The 21,219-nt window shown below is 48.3% G+C and overlaps 3 protein-coding genes across 12 annotated transcripts; 2 read left to right on the top strand and 1 right to left on the bottom strand.

Moving 5' to 3' along the window:
* Positions 1-36: 36 nt before the first annotated feature.
* Positions 37-6,901, top strand: ANKZF1 (ankyrin repeat and zinc finger peptidyl tRNA hydrolase 1). 3 transcript variants are annotated; one of them, XM_045560009.1, is made up of 14 exons: positions 37-177; positions 508-673; positions 2,072-2,184; positions 2,413-2,515; positions 2,614-2,807; positions 3,211-3,323; positions 3,416-3,563; positions 3,833-4,061; positions 4,253-4,408; positions 5,053-5,536; positions 5,697-5,808; positions 5,957-6,124; positions 6,260-6,357; positions 6,570-6,901. In XM_045560009.1, the coding sequence occupies exons 2-14, from the start codon at positions 538-540 to the stop codon at positions 6,691-6,693; spliced, it is 2,178 nt and encodes a 725-aa protein (XP_045415965.1). In that variant the 5' UTR covers positions 37-177; positions 508-537; the 3' UTR covers positions 6,694-6,901. The 3 variants fall into 3 exon arrangements, with proteins under 3 accessions (XP_045415965.1, XP_045415966.1, XP_045415964.1); XM_045560010.1 differs by having other exon boundaries at positions 77-147; XM_045560008.1 differs by having other exon boundaries at positions 79-232.
* GLB1L (galactosidase beta 1 like) lies at positions 6,851-17,095 on the bottom strand. 6 transcript variants are annotated; one of them, XM_045560012.1, is made up of 17 exons: positions 16,857-17,095; positions 15,450-15,811; positions 15,118-15,284; positions 14,716-14,866; positions 14,482-14,542; positions 10,096-10,190; positions 9,823-9,997; positions 9,676-9,734; positions 9,451-9,572; positions 9,310-9,380; positions 9,007-9,125; positions 8,635-8,709; positions 8,425-8,514; positions 8,169-8,282; positions 7,728-7,859; positions 7,414-7,629; positions 6,851-7,287 (listed from the first exon to the last, which is right to left on the bottom strand). In XM_045560012.1, exons 2-17 carry the CDS (start codon positions 15,537-15,539, stop codon positions 7,018-7,020), a joined length of 2,007 nt encoding a protein of 668 aa, XP_045415968.1. In that variant the 5' UTR covers positions 15,540-15,811; positions 16,857-17,095; the 3' UTR covers positions 6,851-7,017. The 6 variants fall into 6 exon arrangements, with proteins under 6 accessions (XP_045415968.1, XP_045415969.1, XP_045415967.1 ...); XM_045560013.1 differs by having other exon boundaries at positions 15,450-15,609; XM_045560011.1 differs by having other exon boundaries at positions 15,450-15,597.
* STK16 (serine/threonine kinase 16) lies at positions 15,223-20,452 on the top strand. Of its 3 annotated transcripts, none has more exons than XM_045560019.1 (8): positions 15,223-17,150; positions 17,507-17,695; positions 18,229-18,448; positions 18,685-18,818; positions 18,983-19,103; positions 19,228-19,323; positions 19,750-19,871; positions 19,983-20,452. In XM_045560019.1, the coding sequence occupies exons 2-8, from the start codon at positions 17,610-17,612 to the stop codon at positions 20,119-20,121; spliced, it is 918 nt and encodes a 305-aa protein (XP_045415975.1). In that variant the 5' UTR covers positions 15,223-17,150; positions 17,507-17,609; the 3' UTR covers positions 20,122-20,452. The 3 variants fall into 3 exon arrangements, with proteins under 3 accessions (XP_045415975.1, XP_045415977.1, XP_045415976.1); XM_045560020.1 differs by lacking the exon at positions 15,223-17,150 and adding an exon at positions 17,218-17,408; XM_045560021.1 differs by lacking the exon at positions 19,228-19,323.
* The last annotated feature ends 767 nt before the right edge of the window (positions 20,453-21,219 follow it).

Here is a 21,219-nt window from a genome sequence, read left to right as displayed (position 1 = left end):
AGGCGGGTCTTGAACAGTCAGAGGACCAATAGTGTGCTCTACGTGGGGCGGGGCTCAGGTGCAGGCGCCGCCGGTTGTCCTCTTCGCTGCTCCGTAGTGACGGGGATTGTTGTGGTGTTGCAGAAATCCGGCCTTGGAACTGTGGACGTGCGTGCCGCTCGGCTCCCGGGACATTTGGTGCAGCTTCTGAGGGCGGGGGCGAGTTGCGGTTCAGCCTTTGCTTGTCGCTCGGGTAACGAAGAGCGGTCTGTTAGGCAACCTCAGTGATTTAAATTTTGTTGGCCTAGATTTGGGAGTTGGATGTCCCCCTTTCATTCTTTTATGGGCCGAGACTGGGGGTTTCAGAGAGCGGACTGGGGTCACGTATTTACTCCACAGCTGATCCTGACCTCAGGTTGAGGGCCCAGGTGCCTTGCGGCATGGGGGATACCAAATCAGGCGGGCAGGAGACGCGGCAGTAGGATCTCGTTTTGGGGAGCTCTGTTTCTTACCTCCTTTCTGCTCCAGGAGCTGCTTCTAAGTAATTTCTGCTCAGCCATGTCGCCAGCTCCGGCTCCTGCGTCGGTCTCCCTGTTTGACCTCAGTGCGGATGCTCCAGTCCTTCAGGGCCTTAGCCTGGTGAGCCACGCGCCCAGGGAGGCTGTGGCCCCAGCTCCGCGTACTTCCTATCCAGGTATCCGGGAAGGTTTGGGCTGGACCATATGGAACGTGACAAGACTCTTAGGAACTTATTGCCCCACTAGAGAACGCCTTCTTATTGGTATTCCCCAGCTTAGGAGCCCACGTTGACTAATATTTCTGCTGGATAAAATTTGTCTTAAATTCACTTAATCTCTGGGTAGTTTCCAGCAAAGCCCCTCAATTCTCTCCAGACAAGTCTTTTGCTTCCTCACATTAACACTATTGCCTTCAAAAACATTTCAGAATTTCTAGATATAGTCTAAATTTAATTGGATTCCAATCAAATTGTTCCTTTTTGTTGAATATAAAGCAATGTATTATTGGTTTTGTATAACTTCAGTTTGTCTTTGGCTACATGTTTTCTTGCATCTCTCTTTAGAAAAAATGCACATTGGGCTGGGCGTGGTGGCTAACGACTGTAATCCTAGCACTCTGGGAGGCCGAGATGAGCAGATCCTTTGAGCTCAGGAGTTCGAAACCAGCCTGAGCAAGAAGAAGACCCCATCTCTACTAAAAAATAGAAAGAAATTAGCTGGACAACTAAAAATGTATAGAAAAAATTAGCCGGGCATGGTGGCGCATGCCTGTAGTCCCAGCTACTTGGGAGGCTGAGGCAGAAGGATTGCTTGAGCCCAGGAGTTTTTTTTTTTTTTTTTAGATTATTATTTTTTTTTTATTTCAGCTTACTATGGGGGTACAAAAGTTCAGGTTATGTATATTGCCCATGCTCCCCCCCATCCCCCTGAGTTGAAACTTCAAGCGTGTCCATTCCCCAGACAGTGCGCATCGCACTGGTTATGTAGGTATACGCCCATCCCCTCCCCCCATCCCCTACATCTGTCCAGCACCCAATTGGTGTTATTCCCAAATGTGTACTTAGGTGATGATCAGGGAAACCAATTTGCTGGTGAGTACATGTGAGCCCAGGAGTTTGAGGTTGCTGTGAGCTAGGCTGACGCCATAGCACTCTAGCCAGGGTGACAGAGTGGGACTCTGCCTCAAAAAGAAAAGAAAAGAAAAGAAAAAATGCACGTTGTAATTGGAAATGTAAACTTAATAAAAAAGGCATCTGGGAAATTTTTCTAGAGTTAAATATTTTAAACTTATCAGAAATTATTTTCTATAGGATTCCTCTAAACAATCTTTGGCTAATTTGAATACAATGTTCATATTCATTTTACACACATCTTTTAGAAGCATATTTATTGCGTAAAGTGACTGCAGTACCATTTATTTCGTGATTATTAGATTGTAAATTCCTCAAAGGCAAGGTCATGCCATCTCTTTCTTTTGTGTTCTCCTCTGCTTTGTGTATCAGACACTGAATATAATTCCAGGCACTGTGGATTTGGGCTCCCTTTCTGTCTCCAATTACTCTTCCCTTATTTAGGTTCAGAGGAGAGGGAGAGCCCAGAAAGAAAACTACTCCAGGATCCTATGGATATTTCAGAGAAGTTAAGCTGTTCAACCTGTGACCAGACCTTCCAAAACCGCCAAGAACAGGTAAAAAGTCAGGGTACAGAGCTAGATGTTAGAAGCAAAAGTGTAATGATGGGTAGGGAGAGGTAGGCATTTCATTTGTCTTAAATTAATAAAGGTCCATACTTTGACTGTGGCAGTTAGTGTTACCCGGTCATACTTCCTGGAATTCTATTATTTGTCTTGGTTAGTATACAAGACCAGGATGGCGCATATTTCTGCTTTCTGCCTCCCTCTTTGTCTTTGTACCAGAGGGAACATTATAAGCTTGACTGGCATCGGTTTAACCTAAAGCAACGTCTCAAGGACAAGCCTCTCCTGTCTGCCCTGGACTTTGAAAAACAGAGCTCCACAGGTGAGAGGACATGGGGGTAGAAGGCCTTAGTTTAGTAGTTTAAGAAAAGATTAAGGATGGAGTATTTCATGGGATTGTATATTTCATGTTGTCTTCAGGAGATCTTTCCAGCATCTCAGGATCAGAAGACTCAGACTCAACCAGTGAGGAGGACTTGCAGACACTGGATGAGGAGAGGCCTAAATTTGAGAAGCCTTACCGACCCCAAGGCTTCTACCCTCATCGGGTTCTTTTCCAAAATGCCCAGGGCCAGTTTCTTTATGCCTACCGCTGTGTCCTAGGCCCTCACCAGGCAAGTGACAGTACAGATTATGTGGTCAACCCCAGCCTTTTGTACACTCAGCAAAGATTTCCCCTTAGCCCAGTCTATTTCTCACTATTTTCATTCCTTCCTGTTGAGTGTGGGTGTCACACTTGACAACACCGTCTTGGATTGAAACTGGCCTGAATCTTGGAAAGGTCAAGTGTAACAGAATTAAGTTTAGAAATAGACCACTCTCTGTTTGGATTGTGGTTCTGTCACTTCATCTTGACTACCTCTCCAAGCCTCAAATTTCTTTGCCAAATGGAAACAAGCCTCTGGGTGGTTGTATTAAATGTGTTAATGTATGTGCAGCACTTAGCACTGGCATTTCGTTTCTTGTTCTCAATGAATGCAACAGATAGAATGTTTCTGCTGCTTCTCTGTCATGCAGGTTCCCACAGAAAAGGCAGAACTGCTGCTACAGAACTTGCAAAGTGGAGGTCCCAGATGCTGCGTGGTGCTCATGGCTGCAGCTGGGCACTTTGCTGGTGCAGTATTTCAAGGGTAAGAGGTGCTGTATGGGGTAAGGATGGAGTGGATCCTACTAGCCTGGGAGCACCAGCTGATCCCTAGTGCTGAGTCTGTGCTGTCTACAGAAGAGAAGTGGTGACACACAAGACCTTTCACCGCTACACAGTGCGTGCCAAGCGGGGCACAGCCCAAGGACTTCGGGATGCCCGAGGTGGGGCACCACGTTCTGCTGGAGCCAACCTGAGGCGCTATAATGAAGTCACATTATATAAGGTAAGGTATCCACACTTTTTTGCCTCTCAGTTCAACTCATTAAATTTTGCAGTAGGGAGATTTTTGACTCCTATATCCTTCCAATTTTCATTATTTCTGGGTAGACACAGGTAGAATAGGGATCCCAGGAGCCTTAGTCCTCTTTCTTTCTCCCTTTGTTTTATCTTCTACCTACCACTTCCTGCACATGATCTGTGGGCCACTCTTTGGGTTGGAGACTTAAAAATAGTAAGTGAAGATATGCAGGGCTGAGTTACTTTCTTCTGTAGGATGTTCGTGATCTGCTGGCAGGGCCAGGCTGGGCTAAGGCACTGGAGGAGGCTGGGACAATACTGCTGCGTGCTCCCCACTCTGGCCGGTCCTTGTTCTTTGGAGGCCATGGGGCACCCCTGCAAAGGGGGGATCCCCGACTTTGGGATATCCCCCTCGCCACCCGCAGACCCACCTTCCAAGAGCTACAGCGGGTGCTCCAAAAGCTGACAACCTTGTATATACATGGTGAGCCTTTGATCCAGATCCCCAGACTCCCTAGACCTTCCTATACTCTCCAGCCTAAGCCTCTGTTCTCAGTTGTATACCCAGAGGGTTTTCTAGCCCTTGGACTGCTGCCCAATTACATCTTCATTGACAGAAATCTGGACTGGCTTCTCTTCAGCTAAGTTTGAGAAAGATCTTTTGTTTTATGGCAGGAGAAGACCCTCGGGAAGCAGTCAGATTGCACTCACCTCAGACCCACTGGAAGGCTGTGAGAGAGGAGAGGAAGAAGACTACTGAGGAAGAAAGAAGAGATGTCTCCAGTGATAAAAATGAGGCACTTGGGCAGAATGAGGAATCTCACAAACAGGGTTTGAGTACTATATGGCAATTGTCAAATCTATCTGGGTTTCTGTCCTAGAAATGCAGTGGCGAATTCCCTACTCTCATAACTGACCCATTTCCCTATTTATAGATGGGTCCCTATACAACACACACACCTAGTGTCTGTTTATAGAATGGGATATGTCATAGCAATTACCGAGACATGTTTAGTGATCTTTCCAGATCCCTTATTATCTCTTTTGTTCATGGATGTTCCCTCAGTACTTAGAAAAGTCCTAGCACAGAGTAGATCCATGTGTTGCATGGATCTCACATAGTTTATCTATCTTTTATTGGATGCTGTGGTTTTGGGCTAAGGGCCACTTCCGTGTTTTCCTCTGTTGTGCATCATCCTAAGGCTGCTCACAGGGAGAGTCTGGGGACTTTTGTCTCTGAATATCTCCTTCTGGGCCTTTGTCTGTGCTGAGAGCCTCATTTATGCATGTGATAGAATGGACTTAGCTCTTGATACGCTATTTTATGTGGATGACAAAATAAAAACACTTAATTTCATTTCAGGATGATCTAGATTATCTCTTTATAGACAATTCTTATGCATCTGAGGTAGCCCACATGCTTCCACCCTCTGCTTATTCCTTCGATGGATTTGACATATCAGATATTCTTCTAGGTTCAGGGTCAGAGGGAGAAGATGGCTTACAGGTAGAGTTGGAGCTAGTGGAGTTGACACTGGGGACCTTGGATCTTCGTGAGTTTGAAGTATTGCCCAAGCGAAAGAGGAAAAGAAGGAATAAGAAGGAGAGAAGCCGAGGCCAGGAGGCTGGGGCACATATGACTCTTCTCCAACAATCTCACGATGAGCCTTTCTCACAGTCAGCCCAGGCAGTTGTAGCCTCCTTGGGCTCTTCGCTGGATGAGTCCAAGGCCCCTAGTCAGCCCGAGCCCTGGGATGTGCTTCTAGCTGCTTGCCGAGCTGGAGATGTTGGAATGCTGAAGCTCCAGCTAGCTGCCAGCCCTGTAGACTCTGGAGTTATGTCTCTGCTCAGTGCCCCCTTGGGCTCTGGTGGCTTTACTCTTCTGCATGCAGCAGCCGCGGCTGGAAGAGGCTCAGTGGTTCGTCTGCTGCTGGAGGCAGGTGCTGACCCCACTGTGCAGTAAGTGAGGGTCCTCATCCTGAGCCATTTGGGTATAGAGAGGATAATTTGGAGGCTAAAGTTGGCATTGGCTACTTGACAGTATTTCCTTGATCTGGCTGGGTGATGTTGGGAAAGGCAGGAGGCAAGTTGAACCCATTTTTTTGGTCTTTACACCTAGGGACTCCCGAGCCCGGCCACCTTACACCGTTGCAGCTGACAAATCAACACGTAATGAGTTCCGAAGATTCATGGAGAAGAATCCAGATGCCTATGATTTTAACAAGGCTCAGGTCAGCCGGAAAAGGAAGAAGCAGAGTGGGAAGGCATCATAGATCCTGGCTAGATCCTTCCTAACTCCTTCCTAACTTCCTAACTCCACAAGTTTTACCATGGATAGCTTGTGTGGGTCTTACCTAATACCTTCCCGAAATCCTCCAGGTGCCAGGGCCACTGACACCAGAAATGGAGGCCCGGCAGGCTATACGGAAAAGGGAGCAGAAGGCGGCTCGGCGGCGACGGGTGGAACAGCAGCGGGAGCAGCGGGAGCAGGAGGAGCAGGAGCAAGAAGAACAGCAGCGATTTGCCGCCCTCAGTGACCGAGAGAAGGTGAGGCTGGAGGTTCTCTCTTCCACAGTGAGGTTTCCTTAGAGGTCTAATCCCTTCCCCGGTATGCAGCTGTCACTTCTTGGGTACCCTGTCCACCTGGGGCTTTGTCCTTAATGCAACTTCCTTTTCCCTCAGAGAGCTCTGGCTGCAGAGCGCCGACTGGCTGCCCAGCTGGGAGCCCCTTCCCCTCCGATCCCTGATGCTGCAGTCCTCAATGCTCAGTGTGGGCCAGGGTGAGTGACTGGGTGGACTATAATGTTGTAGGGAACATCCTGGGCAAGTGGAATGAATGCCTACACAGTATTCAGAAATGTTGTTGAGGGGATTTGAGATGTTCTGGGAACCTTTGGAGCAAAAACAGAAATGGCAGGAGGAGGCATGGGGAGAGCTTGGGTTGGAAAATTTCTGGGGTACCTGTCCAGCCATTTTTCTTCCTCTTGTTCAGACGCTGCTGGAGTTGTGGGGCATCCCTCCAAGGCCTCATTCCCTTTCATTACCTCGACTTCTCGTTCTGCTCCACACGTTGCCTCCAGGATCATCGCCGTCGGGCAGGGAGGCCCTCTTCCTGATCACTTACAGCTTCACCTGGGGCCAACTCTAGGCCCTAAGAGGGCACAGTTACACCAGTCCTAGGTTTCTTCTTCCCCATGAAACAAGAGAGTATTTGGAAGATTAGGGTGAATGACACTCAGGAACCAGGGCAAAGACAGGGCCACAGAGGTGTGTGGAGCTGCTACTCTCTCTGGAGCTTTAATCACAATAAAGCTTGGCAAGGAATCTGCACTTGTACTTACATTCAGAGGCATTCTGGCCTTTGGTTCCTTATGGTCACCATGGCCAGCACCAAGGGGTCCTGCCCACTCCATGTCCCAGATCCAAGGGCTACCTTTCTTTCAGTGCCCACTTAACCGCATTGGTTCAGGGGTACTTAGTGTATCGGCTAAGAGGGAATAGATATATGTCTTATGCAAGGTGCTGTTGAGGATAGGCTTATCCAAAAATTGGATTTGGGGCCGGGGAGGCACATTTTCTAGCTCCAGCAATGTGATTTTGTTGAGCTGTCCACTAGAAAACAGCAGGGGTCTTGGCACGTAGAGGGTCTGCTGTGGCCCCCGTTTTGTCCAGTACCGGCCCAAGTTAAACCCATTGATCCAGACTTGGCCCTGAAGGGTGAGGGGGGGAGAGTGGGAAAAGAAAGAATCAGCTCTCTAGGGGGTAGAATCATCCCCTTTTGGGTTTCTAATCAGAGGATACTTTCTGCTTCCCCTCCCCACCGCCATTAGCAATACCTTGGTCCATCCAGGTAGATACAGAAATGTGTCCCCAACTGAGCCTAAAATTGGAAATGTTGTAGAGTAGAAAGTGGGGCCAGAAGGGGCTTGAGGTTGTGCACTTTTTGGCAACTGGAGAGGAAACCACCACTTTACAAGGTTATCAATTATCAGAGGGAACATCATCCACTTGATAAGGATTGTTTGCCCCAGAATGGGTGGCTCTAACAGGCCCTGTAGGGAAAGCAAATGAATAGTCATCATTTACTAAGCTCTAAGGCCAGACTATCCCCAATCAAGTCCTGGGATATAACTAGGCAAAGCTAGCTCACCTTGAAGTCACTGCTGTTAGACCCAAAACTGAGCCTTCCCATGTTCTCCACCAAGATATCCAGTCTGGCCCCCAGGTTCCCCATCAAAAATACTTTATGTCTCATATTTCGTTCCAAAACACCCTGGAACACCTGCGGATAAGAGATAGGATATATGAAAGGAAGGGCTCAGCATCTAGCTCTGAGTGGCCAAAGCATAGTTTGAAACCACATTAGGACACTTATTTGGAGAGCAAAGAGAATGTAGCCATCTGTCAGTTACCCATCCCTTCTGAAACTCTATTCTTAATCAAACTCTTCCTCATCCCAGCTTATCCCTGAAACCTCTTCAAATGTGAGCAGGTAGATGGGAAAGGGGTAAATATGGGGAACTTAAGGCTAAAGGGTAGTGGGGAAGGGAGGAAATTGGGGCCCGCAGTTAGCCTGGAATTAGGTTCTCACCCCATCCACCATCACATAGGCACGGTCATGGAGTCCATTATGTGGCACCCAGAGTGGTGTTGGCTCAAAAACGGTATGGGTCAGATAGGTCCGATACAACACAAAGCCATGGTCCTGGGTGTGGAAGAATGAGTACTTGAGATGAACTGAGAGATAAGCAAGGATATTGTCAGGAAGATGGGAAGCTGGAGGGAACTTTTGGCTCCAGCTGTTGAGGGAGGTTGGCATTCCCACCAGATGTGGGTTTATGCCTTACCTGCTTGACAGCCTCAAAGGTCATTGGCAAGATTGAGTGGATGGGCCCTCGGGGGCATAGAATGTCTAGGAAAGCCAACAAATCCCCATCCTATTAGAATAAGCGGAAAGAATCAGAATAAGAGGAAGGTTTCTGGATAGAAGACAGGAGAGGATAGGCTATTTAGAAAATAAAGGGTTAGTATCTGAGAAAAGATGGTGAGCAACTTACCAGATGCAGAGTCAAAGGTCCGAGCATCATCTTGCGGCTAGCAGGAGGTAATGGTCCCAAGGGGACTTCCTGGAACTGAGCCCAGATTCTCTCAGGAGCCATTGGAAAACCACAGAAACAACACTTCTTCCAAGACCCTACAGCAGGTTCTTAACCTGGGCCCCAGGGAAGGGCTTCAGGGGTCATGAAGACCCTGTAATTTTGCACACCCACATAGTCCCATGAGTGAGTGGGAAATGCTTCCATGGGATGCTCAGAGGGCTCTGTGGTCCAGACAACAACCACCAATTTATGGGATCCCTTTATAATTTGGCCTCCCCCTTTCCCCCAAATTAATAAAAGCCTTTGGAGCTTAACAAAGTGATAGGGCACCTTGCTGATGATATTTCGAAGCGCAAAAAGCTTAGGTGTGGGGTCCCCTGCTTCAGATATAGGTGCATCGTAGTCATAGCTGGTAGTAATTGGAAGGAAGAGTCCCTTCTCATCAGCACCTGAGGTTGAGCCAGTTTAATTAATTCAACATATCTTTTGAATGATAGGCACTAAGCAAAGAGCTTCATGCAGAGGGGGCAGTGGTAGCCACATTCACCATCTAGACATCTTAATTCATCCAGCCCTTAGATTCTAATTCTTTGTGTCCTCCCTGCTTCTGCCCCAGGGACCATTTAGACTCACCATTCCAGTATCCAAAGTTGGTACCACCATGGAACATGTACCTGAAGTGGGAGGGAGGGGGAAAGTAAAAGCTAACTCATTGAATCGTAACTTTCATCCCTAACTCCCAGTTACAGATTTGGCCCCAGTGTCTTCAGTTACATGTTCACACTGGCTCCCATCTTGAGCATGTTCTCTAGTCCTTTGGTTACAGCTGGAACGGACCGGGTGGAATGATTCTGGCCCCAGTAATCCAGCCAGCCTGTATAGTACTCAGAATTCACCTAGAGTGTGAAGTGAAAGGAGCCATGAATGAGATGGGAACTGAGCTGGACCTATTCCCATCCCCGACTCTTGCTTTGATTCCCCTCCCCTCTGGCCCCTCACCAATGGTCCATGGGGTTCATACTGCCGAAGCAGAGAAAAGATTTGGGTCATGTTGTCAGCTGCAGAGAGGACGTAAAGGAAAAAGATAAATATCATAGAAGAGGTGTGCCTTCCCCAGACTCCACTCCTAACCCTTGCTTTGGAGACCTGGACCAAAATCTACAGTGGTATAGAGTCCCTGGAGGGAGCCACATCTGAGTCCTTCTGGTCCATCTGTGGTGAAGAGCAAGATCTTATCTCCTAGTAGTGCACGGAAGAGCCCAGCCAGGTGCCTCATGTAGCTGAAGTCGCAGGCCCTGTAGCTACCATATTCATTCTCCACCTGCCAGGGGGAAGAAAAAGTGGAGCCCAGTTATGAGGTAGTGGTCAAGGACCCCTTGTACCTCCTTCCCCCTTGCCCATTCAACTTCCCCCTTGTACCTGAATGCTAATGATGTTGCCCCCATTGTGGTAGAGCCAGGGATATATCTTGGGCAGCAAGACCTTGAACCAGGAGTCCACTGCAGCAAGGAAGTCTAAAGGAAATAGCAGCGCTCTGCACATTAGGGGCTGCCACCACCAGCACAGCCCCACCCCTAGCATCCTTGCTAGTGACTTAAGTGCTGCCCATACTCTCGGCTGCAGTTGCCCACAACTAAATCTGGGAAACTGTGACTCTTGGCAGAAGAAACTCTCAACCCTAAGCACTTGTATATATGCATGTCAATGAAATTTGAACACAGGAAACTTTAAAGTAGTGTTTTCTTAAAAATAAATGTAGGCAAAATATTAGCTATTATTATGTAATCAACTCATATCTGAGATTGCCATAGCAGGGGAATTCACAGAAATGTAGACTGTCTGACCTGTACCCTGATGTAACTGACACTGCAGGTTATTTAAGTCATCAACCAAAAGATCATCACACAGGTTGAGCATCCCTATCTGAAATCTGAAATGCTCCAAAATCTGAAACTTTTTGAGTACCAATATGATGCCACAAGTAGACAATTCCACATTTGGCCCTTTGCTTTCTGATGTTTTAATGTACATGCTTTGTTTCATACATGAAGTTATTAAAATATTATATAAAATTACCTTCAGGCTGTGTGTATAAGGTGTATATGAAACAAATTTTGTATTTAGACCTGGGTCCCATCCCCAAGATATCTCATTAGGTATACGCAAATATTCCAAAACCTGAAATTGGATACACTTCTGGTCCCAAGCATTTTCATCTTTTCTTTTTTTCTTTTTTTTTTTTTTAAGGAGGAAAGGAAGTTAGTTTTGTTTTTTTTTTTATCATTTTTCTTTTCTTCTTCTTTTTTTTTTTCTTCCAAGCATTTTCAGATAAGGGATACTCAACCTGTATTATGCATCATGACTTAAATTCTCAGCTCCTTGTGATTTTTGTGATTCACCCTCAGAGTCTTCATGCGTGTTACTACCTTTGCCTGACACTTTCTCTACCTCTCCTTTACCCAGCCAACTCCAACTCATGCTTCAATTCTTACGTCTTACTTCTGCAAGAAAACTTCTGATAGTCCGGATTAGAATAGATCCCCGCATTAGACAGTTTTACATTGTTTCATACTTCTTTTAAATACTTAACAAATTATAATTGAACATTTATTTCTGTAATTGTTTCTTGTTGATTTCCCCCACTAGTGAGCAGGAACCTTGTCTGTCAGGCTAATTTGCTGCATCCCTATTGTTAAGGACACAGCCTAGCAGATAGAAGACTCTCAAAGGTGGATTCACTGAAAGATATTTGGGAGGGATTTTTTTTTTTTGAGACAGAGTCTCGCTGTGTTGCCCGGGCTAGAGTGAGTGCTGTGGCGTCAGCCTAGCTCACAGCAACCTCAAACTCCTGGGCTTAAGCGATCCTACTGCCTCAGCCTCCCCAGTAGCTGGGACTACAGGCATGCACCACCATGCCCAGCTAATTTTTTTCTGTATATATATTTTAGTTGGCCAGATAATTTCTTTCTATTTTTTAGTAGAGACGGGGTCTTGCTGTTGCTGAGGCTAGTCTCGAACTCCTGACCTCAAGCAATCCACCCACCTCGGCCTCCCAGAGTGCTAGGATTACAGGTGTGAGCCACCGCGCCCAGCCTGGGAGGGATTTTTTTAATTCTTAAAATATTATTCCTTTACATTTTATGTTCTGTATAAAGGAGGCCTTTGCTTTACTGCCTCTTTTAATCCAAGCATACACTAAATCACATTCATTCATTCAACAAATATTTATGGGTGCTGACCATGCGCTAAATACTGTTCTATGTGTTAGGGATGTTAGAAGCAAATAAAACAGACAAAAATATCTGCCCTTGTGTAATTTCCTTTTTAGTGAGGGAGGCAGACAATAAATTAAGTAAATCAGGTGAAATACATAGTGTATTAGTGCCAAGGAGAAAAAATAAAGCAGAAAAGGAAGACATACAATGGTGGGAAAGGCAGGCTTAAAATTTAGAGAGTGGCCAAGGCCTCACTGAGGTGATTTCTCCAGGAAGACTGAGGAGGCACCATGTGCAAAGGCCTCAAAGCCCAAGGCCTGGTGGGTTTGAAAAACAGCAATGAGGCCAGTGTGGCTGGAGCTGAGTAAACAAGGAGGAGAAAAGCAGATGCCAGGGAAGTGACTGGGACCAATTATGTAGGACCTAGTAGACCATTTTAAGGAATTTATGGTTCATATTCTGAACGAAATGAGCACCTATTAGGTTTAAGCAGGGAAATGACATGATCTGAGATGTATATTTAAACTTAAGCTTTACGAGGATCATAAGTGAGAATAGACTATACGGGGGAGAGGGCAAACAAGGGAAACCAGTTAGGAAGCTATTAAAATAAGCCGGCTCAGAGAGATGGTTTGGACCAGGGTGGTAGAAGTGGGCATGATACAAAGTAGTTAAATTCAATGTTTGTGAAGGTAAAGCTGACAGGATTTTCTGATGGATCGAATGTGGGGTGTGAGAAAGTCAGGTGTGAAGGGTTACACCATATTGCTTAGTCTGCCCAGTTGGAAAATGGAGTTGCCATTAAGTGAGATGGGAAGACTGAAGGAACAGCTGGTTTGGGAGGCAATGCCAAGAGCTTAGTTGTATCATCATACCTTTTATTTGTCCAAATGGAGAAGTTAAGTAGGCAGCTGGATATATGTGTTTAGAAGTCAAGGGAAATGTCCTGGCTAAAGATACATATTTCAGGGTCATTGGCTATTAGGTGGAATTTAAATTCCACCATGTGAATGGATGAGACTGCCTAGGGAATGAGAATACATAGAAGGGAACCGTCCAAGGATTGAACCCGGATACACTCTAGCATTTAGTGGAAAGCAAAGTGGAGAACCAGAGACTGAGAAAGAGTGGTCAGAAAGATTGAGGGCAGGGGCAGGGACCAGATAAGTGAGGTATCATAGAAGCCATGAGAAGAGTGTATTTCAAAGGACAGTGTGACTAGCTGTGTCAAATGCTGCTGATTGGCCAAGAGGATGAGGCCTGAGAGATCACCATGGATTTAGCAATGTAGAGGTCATTGGTGGTGTTAAACAAAATAGAGTCTGCATGTTGGTGTTCCATAAATACTTAATCATTTTATTATTTTTAATTAAAAAAATGTTTTTTAGAGATAGGGTCTCACTCTGTCAGAGTGTACTCCAGGCTGGAGTACAGTGGAGCAATCATAGCTCAGTGCAGCCTTGAACTCCTAGGATCAAATGATCCTCCTCCCTCAGCCTCTTGGTGGCTGGGACTACAGGTATGTGCCACCACACCCAGCTAATTTTTCTTATTTTTTTGTAGAGATGAGGTCTCAATATTTTGCTCTGGCTGGTCTCGAACTCCTGGCCTCAAGCAATCCTCCCACCTTAGCCTCTCAAGGTGCTGGAATTACAGGTATGAGCTACTGCACCAAGCCAAGTCCTGGTGATTATTATCTCCAAACCATATCTGAATTCTGCCCTCTTCTGTTTCCACCACCATCACCTTAGTCCAGGCACCGTCATCTCTGTCCGCAGCTACAGTAATAGTCTCCCAATTAGTTTCTCTACTTTCACTCTTGTTCCCCTCAATCCATTTTCCACATCTAGGCTAATGTAATATTAAAACAGATCAGATCAGATCACATCTCTGGTAAAATTATTTCAATGCCTTTCCACTGTACTTAGAATAAAATGCAAATCTCTTCCAATGGCCTACCAGGCTCTGCACCAACTGTCTCTATCTTATCTCCAATTTCATGTCACACTACTGTCTCCCTTACCCACTATGCTCCACCCATGCTGTTCCACTTTCAGTTCCTCAATCATGCTATGTTCTTTCCCATCTCTGGGGGCCTTAGAAGATACTGTTCCTTCCATCTGGAATATTCTTGCCTCACTCTTCACATGACCAGTGCTTTCCCTTCCCTAGAAGTCAACTGAAATGTCATCTTCTCAGAAAAGCCTTTTCTTTTTTTTTTTTAACCCTCCTAAATTCAACCTTGAAGAAAAGCCTTTCTGACCACCCTACCCAAAAGAGACCCTTTCTGTTATTCACTATCTCAACTCCTTGTTTATTTTCTTGTACCGTATGATATTTTTACAGTTTGCAATAATCTTATTTATAGGGTTTTTTGTTTTTTAAAAAACTGGTCTCTTCCACTCTAAGCTCCATTGCAGGTTTGTCTGGTGCCCCAGTTTCTAGCATCCTGCTGGGCATGAAGGAAACACTCATAAAATTTTTGAATGATGACCTCCAATTTGGGAATAGTCTCTCCTGTTTTTGGCACCCAAATGGCCCATTTTGTTGTTTGCGTTTTTTCTGGGTTAAATCTTTTGTGTCAACTCACCTGGATCTGAGGTTCTTAGATGAATTTTAGGTTTTTGAAGCAACCAGGATGGGAGACCCCCCTGAGACAAACATAAAGACAACAAAGAAGCATGTAGGTTTTGTTGTTTTGGTGTTGGCCAGTTAAGAAGGGAGGGAATTGAGTACAGTGCTGGAAATGGCCCTAGAATATGGGCAGATGGGAGTAGTCTAGAACTGTACATAGGTAGCTTTTGTTCTATCCCAGCTAACTCACCATCTCCCACTCTGCACAGATGTAAGGTCCTGGTCTCAGTATGACCAACAGTTTCGCTATAGCTGCCTGGTGCAGAAAGGCAATGAGGTTCCGGCTGCCATTAAAGTTATAGACCCCAGGATGTGGCTCATGGTAGTTCCAGGGCACATAACTGAGAAAGGAAAAGGTTAACAGGGCCCAAGGTAGGGAAATGCCAGGGAGGCCTAAGGGCTCAGGCCTTCCAGGGAATCTCCAGGAAGCCTTTGGGAGCTCATGACCCGCCCTTTCCCACCTTGGCCTAGGAAGCCTGGAGCTCTAACCCCTCTTCAAACCGAGACCGTCTTCCTGTCCCGACCCCCTTCCTAAGGGGGCGGTAGGAAGAATAAATTACACTCTTCCACCGCTCTCGCGAGCACTTCTTACAACTGAATGGCGTTGAGGCCGCTCATTCGCATCTTCAAAAGCCGGTCTGCCCAGAGCACCCGCGGTACCCGGAAGTAGTGCAGGCTGCCAGACACGTAGCGGAACGGGACGCCGTCCAGGAGGAACCTGTCATGATCCGGATCCACTATGAACGACCGGGTGTCTGCCTGCAAAGGGAAAGCAGCAAAATCTGCAGTGAGGCTCAGCGTCTGCCAAGAGCAGAGCAGATGGAACTTCCCTTGCCGATTGTTTTGTTGTTGACTTTTTCTCATCTGCCTGATCTGATCCCACCCTACCCCTCCCAGCCGGCCGGTTCCACCCTCTTATCTTACCTGGGGCAGCAGCAGTGTCAAGAGCGGCAGCAGCAGTGTCAAGAGCGACAGCAGAAAGGACGGAAGGAGGGGCAGCTTCTCAGGAGCCATGGCGCTTACTGGGCTCCTCTAGTCTGAGACGGCCGTCCGACCATCACGTGTTGGATTCCTGGGAGGGAACCTCAGCGAGCAAGGGGGCGGAGACCACCTCAAGTTGCCAGGCGGTTAGCCTGGACTTTGTCTCCAGCCTACAGCCACCCGCTACTCTATTAGTTTGTAAAATCCTCTACGTCTTGCTACTCAAAGTGCAGTTCACGAACCAGCTTCATCAGCATCTCCTGGGAGCTTGTTAGAAATGCAGAATCTCAAATCCTACCTCAGACCTATAAAATCAGAATTTGTATTTTAACAAGATACCCAGACGATCCTAAGCACATTCAAGATTGAGAAGCACTGCTCTCCTAGACTGAGCTCCCTGAGGGCAGGGAGTGCCTTGTCCATCTTGAGCACAGGGCCTGGCACATAGCAGGTTAAATCTAGGTGAATGAATGTCAGAACCAAGGGGCAAAAATAGGTTCAGAACTAAGGGAAACCACCGGAAAATCTTCATGGTGATTGGGGGTGTCGAAAGGAGAACCAGGTTACAAGACGGACCTTTTTCCTGGAGAGCCCTGTTTCAGCAAAAGAGCCCATCCTGACCACCTGACCATTCCATCTTTTTTGGAAGTGCACCCCTCTCCAACTTATCCCTGCCTGCCTAGGCAAGAGATGTCAAGGACAAGTGCTTGGTGCCAAGGCTTTGGGAATTTGTGAACTTCCATTTCTCCTGCCTTCACAGTCCCAAGCTTGGGATATGAGGATCAGGGTAATAATAATGATTATTATTACTGTTTATTGACACTTACTGAGGGCTACGTGTCAGATATTGTGCTAAGCACTTTACATCTCATTTCATCTTCAAACAACTCCATGAAGTAGACAATTATCATTCCCATTTTACAGATGAGGAAACTGAAGGACAGAAACATTTAGTAGCCTGTCCAAGGTCAGACGACTACTTTAGTAGAGCTGGGACTTGAACTAGTAAGTCTGGCCTCACGCTTAATGCATTTAGCCTTAGGTGCTATTATACCTATTTTACAGCTATGAAAAGTGAGGATAAGAGAGGTTAAGTAACTTGCCCAGGTCACACAGCTACTAGGCTCTCAAGACCGGATTTAGAAACTAGCAGTCTGGTTCAAGAGCCTGAGCTCTTAATCACTGAGACTAGGGGTAGGGGGATACAGGCCAGAGCCCGGAAGATTGTTAGGGATAAGAGCTCCAGGAGTCCAGGCCTCCAGCACCCGCCCCTCCCTGGAATCCCCTCGGAGATGGACTGTAGTCAGCCGCTTTCTGGCCCCAGCGCGCCAGCGGTATGAGGCCTCCTACCTCCGACATTGGGAGATGGAGGTCCTGGGGGCCTCGGGCCGGCGCTGGCTTTTCTCCCCTTTGGCGCAGGTGCCTGCGTCTTGACCTCTACTGAAGGCCAAGTAGGGAACCCTCACCCGGGTCCTGGGACCCGTCCACCCCCAGGCCTAGCCCGTCCCCGGCCTCTCTGCTCTGCGCCCCCACATCGTCAGGGTGCCCAGCGGTTGCTAGGACACCGCGGGCCGTTACGCCGGCGCTGACTGATGACGTAAGCACCGCTTCCGGTCTCTGGCGCTTCGCTCCCGCCTGAGCCAGGTCAGTGGGTGGGGGGGGCGAGGGTTCCTGGCTGTGGGCGACCCCGGGCTCTGCGCGCAGAGGCCAGGGGTGGGCGGCACCTCTTCTGAAACTACGCCCTGCCTTTGCGGCCCGATGGGCGTGGGGGCGGGGGCTGCCCAAAAGTGAGCTGGGGTTGGAGGAAGTGGCCTGGTAGTCACTGCGTGTCCAGAGGCTTTCAGGCACCTGACCCAGCCTTGGAGTTGGTATCGCCAGGGCCAGTTTTCTCTAGAGGGCAATGTAGGTTCCAAGACCTGGGCCTGAGCTGTCCACCTTGGTACTTCAGGGATCATGTGCATTGTGCCAGACTTGCGACCCTGCCGTTGTTTTCCTTCCAGCATGCTCCGCTGGGCCTCCAGCACATCACCTGAAGAGCCCACTTACCCTGGACGAACCCTTTGGCAGCCTCAGACCACCCTTGAGGAGGATGACTGAGACATTATGGGCCACGCACTGTGTGTCTGCTCTCGGGGAACTGTCATCATTGACAATAAGCGCTACCTCTTCATCCAGAAACTGGGGGAGGGGTGAGTGTTGGGAAATCACTTAGCCAGTCCCCAGGGATATGGTCATTGAGGAACAGAGCTGTCTGCACATGTTTGGGGCAGAAAGGTTCTATCCTTGTTCTCTAACTCACCTGACAGCTGCATGGCAGTCAAGAAGGTAGATTCTGGAGCAAGGCCTGCTAGATCACCTTATGTGACCTTGATAAGCCATGGTTTTTTCATCTGCCTAATGGAGTGATTATCATGTCTCAGTAATGGAGTTGTGAGGATTAAATGAGATAATGTATATAAAATGTCTCAACCAGTGCCTGGTTCATAAGCACTTAATAAATGTTGGCTATTCATTTAAGCATCTGTCACATGCAGAGCACTGTATTATGACCATAGGACCCCTAGGATTTCCATGTTCCTACTGTTGAGGAGCTCAGACTTCTATTAGAGCCACATCTTGGGAGGGTTTCTACTAAATGGGAGAGACAGTCCCAGGGAATTCCTCTGGGTCCAAGCTGTGTGGGAGATGACTGTGGTCCTTCACTGACCCCTTTGGCCCACAGTGGGTTCAGCTATGTGGACCTAGTGGAGGGGTTACATGATGGACAATTCTACGCCCTGAAGCGAATCCTGTGTCACGAGCAGCAGGACCAGGAGGAGGCCCAGCGAGAAGCGGACATGCATCGCCTCTTCCATCACCCCAACATCCTTCGCCTCATGGCTTACTGTCTGAAGGAGCGGGGTGCTAAGCATGAGGCCTGGCTGCTGCTACCTTTCTTCAAGGTCAGAAAGACTCCTGGTTATGGACGGGGTTGAAAAAGAGCCACCTACCGAGGGCTGTGTGAGCAGTCAAGGATATTAGGAAGCAGAGGCCATGTCCTGGGTTTGGCCACATCAGATTCGGGGTTCAAGGAGTGTGTGGCGAGAGGGTTGATAGGCTTTGACAAGGGAAGGGACCGGGTCCAGGGAGCAAAGGCTTCAAAAACATGGCTCCAATCGTGGGGAAACTTTTGTTGCAGAGAGGTACGCTATGGAACGAGATAGAAAGGCTGAAGGACAAAGGCAACTTCTTGACTGAGGACCAAATCCTTCGGCTGCTGCTGGGTATCTGCAGAGGCCTGGAGGCCATTCATGCCAAGGGTTATGCCCACAGGTCAGTAGGCCCTGTGTATTTGCTCGGGTGGAAAGAAAGAGCCTGAAGAAAAATGGGAGATCTCTGCTCTCCTCCCAGGAAACAGCCTGCATGATTCTTTTGCTTCCTGGGATTTCAGCCTTCCTGTCCTGGGATGCTCATGGGTCATTTCCACTTCTCTACAGGGACCTGAAGCCCACCAATATCTTGCTTGGAGATGAGGGGCAGCCAGTTTTAATGGACTTGGGTTCCATGAATCAAGCATGCATCCATGTGGAGAGCTCCCGCCAGGCCCTGACCCTGCAGGTAAGAGAATCTCCAGGTTCCTTTGCCCACTTGTTCACCCCAAACCCCTTCTGGTGCATGCCCCAATTTGGTCACATGACTGTGGCTTGTGCTCCACTTTTGAGCTCTGGGGCCACTGTTCCAGGACTGGGCGGCCCAGCGGTGCACCATCTCCTACCGAGCCCCAGAGCTCTTCTCTGTGCAGAGTCACTGTGTCATCGATGAGCGGACTGATGTCTGGGTGAGGAGCATGTGGGTGGGAATCTGGGTGGAGAGGGTGTGTGGCTCTGTACCTACTGTGGAGTAGAGAAGTAGGTCTTTGGTGGTTTCTGTTGCATGGGGCCCCAGGAACCATGATATGTCCCCATCTTCCTTGACTTCCTTCCTGGGAACTGTCACTGATACCATACTCAGTTGCACAGGAAGTGGTATAATCCCTGCCCCTGAACAGGGTGGGTACAGCTCAGTGTCAGTGCTGAAGGCAGTGGCTAAGCAAGGGCTGCAGAGGCCTCCAGCTCACTGGCAGTTTCTCTGGGCCCTGATGGTGCCATGTGGCTGAGGTTGGCGTATTCTTTTTAGCTTACGTAGTCTCCTTTCACCACAGAAATAAGGGGAACAATGTCACCTCCACTGGTCCCCTTCCAGGGATTAACCAAGTTGTGCTCAGTCCCTAGGCTGCGTGCTGTATGCCATGATGTTTGGGGAAGGCCCTTATGACTTGGTGTTCCAGAAGGGTGACAGTGTGGCCCTTGCTGTGCAGAACCAACTCAGCATCCCGCAAAGCCCCAGGTGAGCAGTACGAGGGGCACTGAGCATTTCAGACCGCCCTGGATTAGCTGAGTTGGCACCTTGGCAGGGGGCATGATGTCCTCCAGTCACCCTCCCCTCTTCCCTCCACAGGCATTCTTCAGCAGTACGGCAGCTGCTGGCCTCGATGATGACTGTGGACCCCCAGCAGCGCCCTCACATTCCTGTCCTCCTCAGCCAATTGGAGGCACTGCAGCCCCCAGCTCCTGGCCAGCACACTACCCAAATCTGAACAAACCAGTGGCTGCATTGAGAAGGTGGCCCCTTGTGCCTTGGAAAGAGGCACCCAATCCTCATTGGAAGCTCCATCCATTCTATCCAGGACTGCTCTCTAACAGATGGGGGCAGGTGGGTGGGGACCTCTTTGCTCTCTGATCCCCAAGAGCAACACCTGGGTAAGGGGCCTGACTGAGTAGGTCAGGGTGGGGGTTGGGAAAAGGGAACTGACAGAATATGGTCCATGGCTCTGAGCAGGACTGCTGAGCTCACATCATGTTCTGCCTCCAAATCCAGGAGCAGGAGAATGTGTAAACAAGAATAAAGTGGAAGCAGGTTGGTGTAGATCTTAGTCTCAATGATTCTGGAGTGAGAGAAGAGGTGCAAAGGGCCCACAATCTGGTTGCCATTTCCAAGGGAACACCTGGTATAGAGTTGGCAGTGGTGTGACTTCATCATTTCATGTAAGGAGGCTGGTTCCTTACCTTAGATCTGGCTGGCTGGCAGTGGGCAAGTCTTCTAGCTTGTCTTAGTCAAAAACTTAAAGCTGCTCTGGCTTGAGCTGGCTTCCACCTGTGCCAAGGACTGGAACCAGGGCCCCCTAAAAGCACACTCAACTAGTTCATTCCTTCCTTCACTCCCAGGGGTGGGTAGCTTCGTCAAAGCAACCCAGCGGGTTTGCTAGGCAAGGGCTTCTGGGTGGAAACACCTGAAGAGGCTTTGGGACAGCTACATTAACAGGTCTCCCATCGTTAGCCTGGGGGCAAGGGGAGTGGAGGTGGCAGCCATTTTGGCCCCTGTCTCCCTGACGGTTCTAGCTCATACATGGTTAATGATTAATGAGGCAGAGTGGTGTGGCTGACTCCACCTGCCACTTCCTGCCTGCTTTGCTGGGTCCTGCTGTAGCTGGGCTTGAAACCTGTTCCCCAAGGAAGGGCACTGTGTCCCTGAATCACCAGGGAGGGTAGGCAAGGGCAGGGTTGGTGTCTCCTACTCTTGAGATTGAAGCTTCCTCACCCCAGCCATTCCCACCTCACATGCTGACATCAGCATGGGTCCTCGGGTGCCTATTAGCAAAGTTGAAATTTTCCCCAGGGCCCTGGCAGGAGGCTCC

Source organism: Lemur catta, chromosome 8 (assembly GCF_020740605.2).
Source record: "Lemur catta isolate mLemCat1 chromosome 8, mLemCat1.pri, whole genome shotgun sequence".
Classification (NCBI taxonomy): domain Eukaryota; kingdom Metazoa; phylum Chordata; class Mammalia; order Primates; family Lemuridae; genus Lemur; species Lemur catta.
Note: the sequence above shows the minus strand (reverse complement) of the source record. Positions and strands in the feature narration are given on the sequence as shown.